At 55.0% G+C, this 9,144-nt stretch overlaps 3 protein-coding genes across 3 annotated transcripts; 2 read left to right on the forward strand and 1 right to left on the reverse strand.

Annotated features, from left to right (window-relative positions):
* Positions 1-562: 562 nt before the first annotated feature.
* On the forward strand, positions 563-4,152 carry BBA_08280 (L-aminoadipate-semialdehyde dehydrogenase; the record flags this gene model as incomplete). The annotated part of the gene is made up of 2 exons (XM_008603377.1): positions 563-847; positions 907-4,152. The coding sequence occupies 2 exons, from the start codon at positions 563-565 to the stop codon at positions 4,150-4,152; spliced, it is 3,531 nt and encodes a 1,176-aa protein (XP_008601599.1).
* A 516-nt stretch (positions 4,153-4,668) lies between these two features.
* BBA_08281 (Cnl2/NKP2 family protein) lies at positions 4,669-5,427 on the forward strand (the record flags this gene model as incomplete). The annotated part of the gene is made up of 2 exons (XM_008603378.1): positions 4,669-4,977; positions 5,167-5,427. 2 exons carry the CDS (start codon positions 4,669-4,671, stop codon positions 5,425-5,427), a joined length of 570 nt encoding a protein of 189 aa, XP_008601600.1.
* A 402-nt stretch (positions 5,428-5,829) lies between these two features.
* On the reverse strand, positions 5,830-6,689 carry BBA_08282 (uncharacterized protein; the record flags this gene model as incomplete). The annotated part of the gene is made up of 2 exons (XM_008603379.1): positions 5,830-6,311; positions 6,371-6,689. 2 exons carry the CDS (start codon positions 6,687-6,689, stop codon positions 5,830-5,832), a joined length of 801 nt encoding a protein of 266 aa, XP_008601601.1.
* Positions 6,690-9,144: the final 2,455 nt, after the last annotated feature.

Below are 9,144 nucleotides of genomic sequence, written 5' to 3' on the forward strand. Positions count from 1 at the left end.
GTATAGGTGACACGTACAGTGGCCTGCTGCTGCTGTAATGGCCACTGTACTGGCGACTGGCTGCTGTAAGGTACGGTACAAACAGGGGACAAAACAGACCACCGAAAAGCCTCGAAACCTACCACAGAAATCATCAGCTTACTCGACCGCTACAGCAGTAGACACATTAGGGTGTCGATAGTCACCTCAAGGATACTCGGAGCAAATACTCGACCCCCAAATCCTCATACTTGCTGCTCGAAATTGCCTGAAAGGCAGGAGGGCAAATGTGCCTGCATTTCGCTGACGTACAGCTTCCGCTGACGTACAGCCAGCCCAGTGGAGCTGTCGACAAAACCATTTCTTCAGCTTCGCGCCATTTCCGATCTCGCTCCAAAAAAAAGTTGAACCCCACCATCTTCCTCGAGTCACCTCTAAAGCTAAAAATACATATCCAGTTGCCCTCGCACCAATTGTCGAGCTTCTTTTCTGTATCCCTCGTCCTTATCTTTTTGCTCTACACGACTTTGCAGATCCTAGCATCTTTCGTCGCACAAACCGATTCCCTAAAACGATACACAACATGGCAGAGCTGCCGGATCCCACTACAGATCTGGATTGGTCCGGGTATATCGGTGCCATCCACGAGCTCTTTAGCATTAATGCCAACAAGAACCCCAATGCCACTTGTGTGGTAGAGACCAAGACTTCGGAAACGCCCGAGAGGCGGTTTACCTACAGGCAAATCTTTGAAGCCTCCAATATCCTCGCCCACCATCTTCACGAAGCCGGCGTCACCAATGGCGATGTCGTTATGATCTGGGCACACCGCTCAGTCGATCTCGTCATCGCAATCATGGGAACTCTGGTATGTCGACTCGAATTTATCTCAATTTCCATTTGCAACTACGGCTGAAATTCTCGTAGGCCTCGGGTGCTACCATGAGTATCCTAGACCCGTTATACCCTCCCACCCGACAACAAATTTACCTCGAGGTTGCGCAACCGTGCGCATTGGTCAACATTGGCAAGGCAACCGATGAAGCTGGACCTCTTGCCCCCCTTGTACGCAACTACATTGACCAAGAGCTCACCCTCAAGACCGAGGTGCCCTCGCTTCGAATCCACGATGACGGCTCCCTCGCCGGCGCTGAGGCCGGCGCTCAAGATATATTTGCTCCTGTGCGCAGCAAGGCAGCGCAACAGCCCGACGTCATTGTTGGACCGGACAGCGCAGCTACTCTGTCCTTTACATCTGGCACAGAGGGGCGGCCAAAGGGCGTGCTTGGCCGTCACTACAGTCTGGCAAAGTACTTTCCGTGGATGTCGGAAAGATTCGGCCTCTCCTCCGAAAGCAAGTTTACCATGCTCTCGGGAATTGCTCACGATCCCATCCAAAGAGATATATTTACGCCTCTGTTTCTCGGCGCCCAGCTTCTTTGCCCCTCCAAGGAGGACATTCAGCATGAGAAGCTCGCCGAGTGGATGAGGGAACACGAGCCCACAGTCACTCACTTGACCCCAGCCATGGGTCAAATCCTCGTCGGTGGTGCGACTGCCGAGTTTCCCTCTCTTCAGCGCGCCTTTTTTGTCGGCGATGTGCTGACCACACGAGACTGCAAGAGTCTTCGCCGCCTCGCTGAAAATGTCTTCATTGTCAACATGCTGGGAACCACGGAAACGTCCCGCAGTGTCAGCTTCTATGAAGTCCCTTCTAGAGCCACCGACCCGGATTTTCTGGAAAGGCTTGGAAAGGACATCATTCCAGCTGGCCGTGGTATGAAGAACGTCCAAATTCTTGTGGTACATCGCGAGGAGCCTACAAGACTTTGCAAGGTTGGCGAAGTGGGCGAGATTTACTTCCGTGCTGCTGGTCTGGCCGAGGGATACAAGGGCGACCCCGCCAAGACGGCTGAGAAGTTTGTCGACAACTGGTTCATCGACAATAGTGTCTGGGTCGAGGCTGATAAGAAGGCGGCCAAGAACGAGCCCTGGAGAAAGTACTACAAGGGACCCCGCGACCGCCTCTACCGCACCGGCGACCTGGGAAAGTACCTAGAGTCGGGTGACGTCGAGTGCACCGGCCGCGCAGATGACCAGGTCAAGATCCGAGGCTTCCGTATAGAGCTCAACGACATTGACAGCAACCTGAGTCAAAGTCCCCTGATTCGCGACTGCAAGACTCTAGTCAGACGAGACAAGAACGAAGAGCCTACCCTTGTTAGCTACATTGTCCCAGAGCTAAATGTCTGGCCCAAATTCCTTGAGTCGGTCGGCCTGCAGGATATCGAGGATGAGGGTGTCGTGTTTGGCCCTACGCGCCTCTTTTTCAAGCGTTTCCGTCGCATGCAGACCGAAGTGCGTGACCACCTCAAGGATAGACTTCCTATCTATGCCGTACCCACTACCTATATCGTTCTCGACAGGCTGCCGCTCAACCCTAACGGCAAGGTGGATAAGCCTAATCTGCCCTTCCCCGATATCGTTGAACAAACGGAAGACGCCACCGAGGAAGACCTCAAGCGTTGGGACACCTTGAGCGAGACTGAGCGCAGTGTAGCTACCCAATGGAGTGAGATCATCAAGGGTCTCAACCCCAAGACTATCTCGCCCGAGAATGACTTTTTTGATCTCGGCGGTCATAGTCTTCTCGCTCAGCAGATGCTTCTCGTTCTGCGCAAGAGTTTGAATGTCAATGTCTCTATTGGCTCTCTGTACGAGAATCCTACGCTTGGCGGCTTCAGCGCTCAGGTTGACAGACTCATCTCTGGTGCTGGCGCAGAGACGGATGCCGCTGACAAGGCAAACCCTGCGTACGCTCGATCTTTCGACGAGCTCAAGGGGGAGCTTCTCGCCCAATATCCTTCCGCCGATTCCTCCACGATGCGCGCCAATAACAGCCCAACCGTCTTCATGACCGGTGCCACTGGTTTCCTCGGCGCCTACCTCATCAAGGACGTGCTTGAGCGAACAAGCCGCTCCCTTCGTCTCATCGCACACGTCCGTGGCGCGACCGACCCCAAGGCCGCTCTCGAGCGTCTGCAACGATCTCTGGAAGGCTATGGTCTGTGGAAGGAAGAGTGGTCCAACAGACTCAGCTGTGTTGTCGGTGATCTATCCCAACCACAGTTGGGTATCGCAGATGATGCTTGGAAGACGCTCGCCGACACGGTTGATGTGGTCATTCACAACGGGGCCACTGTGCATTGGGTCAAGAGATACCAAGACATGATGGCTGCCAACGTCCGCTCCACCATGGACTGCATGAGACTCTGTGGCGAGGGCCGCCCCAAGATCTTCACCTTTGTCAGCTCCACTAGTGTTCTCGACACCGACTACTACGTCGACTTATCGGCAAAGCAAGTGAGCACCGGACAAGGCGCGCTCTCCGAAGAGGACGACCTCATGGGCAGCCGCACCGGTCTCGGCACTGGCTATGGCCAGACAAAGTGGGTGGCGGAGCAGCTCACACGCGAGGCAGGTCGTCGCGGCCTGCGCGGCTCCGTCGTCCGCCCCGGCTACATCCTCGGCAACTCCGAGACTGGCGTCTCCAACACGGACGATTTCCTGATCCGCATGCTCAAGGGCTGCATCCAGCTCGGCGTGCGCCCCCGTATTATCAACACGGTCAATGCGGTGCCCGTTAACCATGTTGCCCGCGTCGTCGTCGCCGCCTCGCTCAACCCGCTCCCACAGGGTGTGCATGTCGTGCACGTCACCGGTCACCCGCGCCTGCGCATGAACGAGTACCTGTCGCTGCTCGAGTACTACGGCTACAAGGTGCCCGAGGTGGACTACGCCGCGTGGAAGTCTGATCTGGAGCGGTACGTCACGGCCGGCGGCGCGGAAAAGGATCAGGAGCAGCACGCTCTTATGCCGCTGTACCACTTTTGCGTCGACGACCTGCCCGCCAACACGCGCGCGCCTGAGCTCGATGACCAGCACGCGATTCGTGTGCTCAAGGACGATGCGGACAACTGGACCGGTGTCGACGAGAGCTCCGGCTACGGCATCGGCAAGGATGAGGTCGGCAGGTACCTGCGCTATCTCGCCGAAATCAAGTTTGTGGGCTGGCCCACGGGCAAGGGCCGGCCGCTGCCGGAGCTACAGCTCTCGGCCGCGCAATTAGCTGCGGCGGGCGGTGTTGGTGGCCGTGGAGGTGCCGGAAAATAGACGTGATTTCTGAAGAAATTTCCTTGACAGTTACAGCATAGTTTTTAGGATAGCAATGAGTGAACGGTTCAACTGAATTTTGACGCAACGCTCTAGTGATGTTTTTTTTTACATTTATGGCTCCGAGTCAAATCTAGTCGGCTTAAAAAATAGTGATTATAAAACAGGATATAGATTGCTCTCAACGGAAATGAGCATTAAAAGAATACGTGAAGTTGACAGATACCGTGTCGGCAACATTAAACATCAAAAGGTCAAAAGGTGTCAGTCGGTCGTTGGTGGGGGTGGGCCGACGTCACAGCTCTCTCTCTCTCATAAACGCGTCTCCCGAAAAGACGGCGCGCCGGGAACTCGGACTCTTTATCGACCAGCACAACAGCTCTGCTTCCAGCACACACACCACCCCCCTCAAAGAAGCATTCTTTTCTCCTTCGAAACATTCGACCCTCTCTATTTTTATCTCTGTCCTGTTTACTCCTTCCAACAACTTCAACCAGCCACCCCCCCTCCCCCATCATGGACTCGTCCCCCCCGACCGAGGCCGAGCTCCTCACCAGCTTCCTCCTCGACCCCGCGCGCCTGCCCAACATTCTCTCGCCCGAGCAGTTTCGCGCGCTCTTCCCGCGCTCCGCCCGCGCCGCGCCGTCCATACGCAGCCTGTACCTCGACCTCGCCACCCAGCGGGGCCTCGCCGTCGACGCCGTCGCCGCTGCCATTGAGGTCGAGGCGCGGCGCGGGGGGCAGGCCATTCGACGGGAGGTGGCGAGGCAGCGTCGCGATGAGGTGGATTGGGAGGTGGACGGGGAGGTGGAAATGGACCGCGCCGTGAGTCTTTTTGGCCTGCTTTCTTTTATCGTTTTTCTTTTGGTCCTCCCTTTGCTCGCTTTTTCTCTACTGGTTTTTTTCGTGCTATTGAAGGGTTGAAAAGGGAAGGAGGGAGAGAGAAAGAGAGAGAGGGAGAATTCACATGTTGGGGAAATGTTGATTGCTAATGCGAGAGGGGCGATGATACAGCTTTTTGCGGGCGACTCGGCGGCCAAAAAGGCCAAGCACACACTCGATAGTATTCTGCCGGAGCTTGAAGGCGCGGCCGGCGCGGTCGAAGCCGAGATTGCAAAGCTCAGACAGCAAGAGGCAGATCTCAGAGAGACCATTGCCCAGACGATCGCTGACCTGGGCGACCTGCGCACCGGTAGCCTCACGAACCAACGATTACCCGACGAGGTCCTCGACGGCTTGGAAAATCTACAGGAACTTTGCAATCGCAAGACGTGAGCCAACTACAGCCAACCACGACCAATGACACGACTAAACGCGTCACAAAGAACGCCTGGATAACCCAAAATGACATGTATTGATTCCCTATCAGACGTGGCCACATAGCCAACCTAAAACGAGAGACAGGCTGCCGGCATGAATCTAACAAACAACGACTTGAACGTCTCATTAAAAGCCTCCAGACACTGGCCCTCCGACCCAAAGAGCGACTCCATTCGAAAAGGAAAACATCAGTCGTCGTCATTGTCGGCCCTGAATTTTGATTGTCCCAAGAGAAAAGAATAATGTACCGGAAGAAATCAAGGAGCACGCTTCAGCTCCCCTTAAAACGATCAAAGCTGTATTATAGGATATCTCGCGAAAAGAAAGGGGAAAAGGACAGGAAAATTGCATGTCCGATTATTGGGCAGCACCAGGAGCGGGAGCGGCACCAGCACGACGCTGCTGAGGAGGCTGCATGCGGTTACCCATCATGGTGCGACTAACCATGGAGACAATGAGCATGAAAGCCCAGTTGGGAACGAGGCTGAAAGCCCACAGGACGTAGCCGACGGGGAGAGAAAGGCCGAGCTCAGCAATCTTGCCATTAAAGGGGTGGAACCAAGAGTCGAGAAGCTCAAACGACTTCTTGCCGTCGGTGTGGAGAGTAACGAGGTCGTCAGCAGTGGTAGTGGTCATGTTGAGGCGTCTCTTGTAAATGTCAATGGGGGCAGGCTCGGGAAGCATTTCAAAAGCCCAGATGGCGCCGACGCCAGCAGACCACGAGTTGCAAAGCACGCGCTCGTCCTCGCAGTTGACAATAGCCATGTGAGGAGCGTTGGGGGTGATGGAGAAGCGTCCGGCGGTCTCGTTGAAGGCCTTTTCGACCTTTTCACATTGACCTGGAAAGTGGGTTAGCACGCACAATAATGACAGATCCAAAAGATGCATAGAATCTTACCAAAGCAAGTCTTGTTGCGACCAGTGATGAGCACCCACCACTCCTCGGGAGTCTCAGAGCCCGGCTTGACGGGGGCGTAGAGGGTGTCCTTCCAGTTCTCGAGGGTCAACTGGGATATTTTGATCTCGCCAATCTTGGCCTCGGCGGCAGGGACAGGGCCATCCTCGACGACGGGCGAGTCAGCGACATAGCCGGTGAACTTGCCGAGGAAATTTTGGAATTGGGCCTTGTACTGGCCGAAAGGGCCGTCGGCAGCAGCCTCAGCGGCGAGGGCGGGAACAGCCGCGATGAGGGCGGCGGTAGCTAGAGAGAGACGCATCGTGATGGTATATGTGTGTGTTGGAAGCGAGGGGGGCGAGTGATTCGTCGAGGCTAGAAAGTAGCTCGAGAACGCGGAGGTAGAGCAAAGGAAGTAGTAGAGGAAAAGCTAGCTGAATAGGAGAGAGCTATGCTGAAGTAAGTTGATTCAAAGGAGGGGCATGAAGCGGAAGAGAGGATCAACAAGGATTGCGCGAGAAATGCGACGGCTGGAGGGGGGGGGATTCGTGATGGAAGATGGAAGTTGGGGGGAAGTAGGGAAACAAAGGATGAGGCTAGTTGGCCAAGGTGGCCAATTTCGTAGGACTTTGAGGCCGGGGTGCGGCGCGGCGTTGGGGCGCGTCTTATTTCAGCTACACGAGGCTAGGTGATGGGGTACACGAGATTGCACCCAGTTTAGGTGGAAAAGCAAGTACATACAAGGAGATCCAGACGTGGTTTTTAATTTGGTTGGCCATAGGTTTTGGCCGCCTGCGGGGAAGCTCCAGCTTGGTGCATCTGACTAGTTATTGAAGAATGATGGAGACTGACAACGATAATATCTAGTTTTTAGAAAATCAAACTAAAGAAAGGATCATCCATGGATTATCTTTCCGTGTCTTGGAGAACTTTAATGCACGGTGGGTAGGGTAGTAATTGTCACGGTGGTAATGGTCGGCTGGTTGAAAGGAGCTTGCAAACCTCTCGCAGTGAAGCAACCTAGGTACGAGAGGGCAGGCTGAGCGCTCCAAGCAAATTCAAATTTTGGTTAGAGTAAATATCTATCTGTACTTTTATCGCATCATGATACAAGATGCAGCAGATCGCTGGGGTTTCACAGCTTCCGTCTCGGTGGGGCTCACACATGTCTAGGTAGCTATTGCTACCTACCTACTAATTACCTGGATGTCGGCCAGTGCCATGCTCTTCGAAGTTGCATGTCAATACCAGTACACTCAGAGGAGACAGTAGTCGACAGACGCAGCAGAGGCTTTTTGATCCCCCGGCGCTGATATACATTCCATACCTAATAAAGATGGACTCACCGAGCTGTACTGTTACGCCCGCACGCCCAGCAGTACTTCCTGGCTAAGACGCTCTGACATTCCGACCTCGGCACATGAGCTCGTCAATGAGCGTAGTAACATGATCATGCGAGATGTCCTTGGGTCTGCGCAAATCAGCACTGGTATCTAATTAAAAAAAGACGCCGGATTTCGCTACACATGGGATAATTAATAGTCATGCTACGGATAGTTTCAAATTGTCTTTTCTCGGCTTGTTCCTATCAAAATCAAATATGCATGAGTACATGACACTGTGGTTGAACCTTGACATTGATTCTCGGCGCAGCTTGAGCCGAATCTGATTGAAGAGCAAAGACTCATTAAATAGGTCCAAAATCTCCGCTTAATACATTTATCATATATTCAATGTCGCGTACCTAGGTAAGCATCGGTATAAGTGTGCTTGGACAGAGGGGTCCAGCACTTACAGTGGGGCGGCCGTCATTAACACGACCTCTTGACGACGACCTCTCACGGTAAATATGCTCGCGACACTGAAGCTTCATCACACCCAAAACTTGATGCGATGGTATGCTTCTGCTCAGCCATGATCTCCAAACTATTTGCACATATTAACATGCTCTAGTTTACCCCCGTGAACCCGCCAAATCGGAAGCGCCCCAATCCTTCCAACGCGTCAGGCAACGCGTCCCAACGACCGCCGCCCGCCGCCGACGACGCCGCCCGAGCTACGAAGCGCAGCCGGCCCAGTAATGCCGGCACCTCGTCGAACGCGAGATCTTCCGCGGCCGCCCTGCTCCGGGGGCCGAACCCCAGCGTCGCGCAAAACCGCATCGGCGGCCAGGAAGCAGCAGCAGCAGCAGCAGCGTCGACGACGTCGCGGCCGTCGCTCCACGACGTGACGCCTTCGCAGATTCAAAACAAGCCGGCGCCTAGACGGCGAAGCGGCCAGACAAAGACGACGGGGAGGAGGACGACAACGCAAGCAGGTGGCAGGACGGTAGCTACGCAACGACGACCGCAGCAGCAACAGCAGGAATCGTCGCCAGAGGAGCAACCGCTTTCGCGACCACGCAGACAGGCAGACGAAACACAAGACGAAGAAGTGGGAGACTCTGAGGCCGAAGACGATATTGACGACGACGACGGACCGCCGTCCCCGGAGAAACCCTATCCGCACGTCGCGCCCTTTACGCGGCGCGTGCGCCAATCCACCATTGAAACGAAATGGAGCCCTCTCGGCCGGGGTTCCCTCAAAGCGTTGACCTCTATCCTGCAACTCGCCCAGCGGCCCGTCCTCCAACGCCTCACCTCATCCTCGTCCTCGACCTCCGCATCCGCATCCCGCCGCGCCGCGCCCACCGAAGCCGCGCTCCGGCTCATCACAAAACGCGTACTTGACAAGATCCGAGGCGTACCCGCGCGCGGCCTCGCGCCGTTGCCCTTTCC

Source organism: Beauveria bassiana (genome assembly GCF_000280675.1).
Source record: "Beauveria bassiana ARSEF 2860 unplaced genomic scaffold BBA_S00033, whole genome shotgun sequence".
Lineage (NCBI taxonomy): Eukaryota > Fungi > Ascomycota > Sordariomycetes > Hypocreales > Cordycipitaceae > Beauveria > Beauveria bassiana.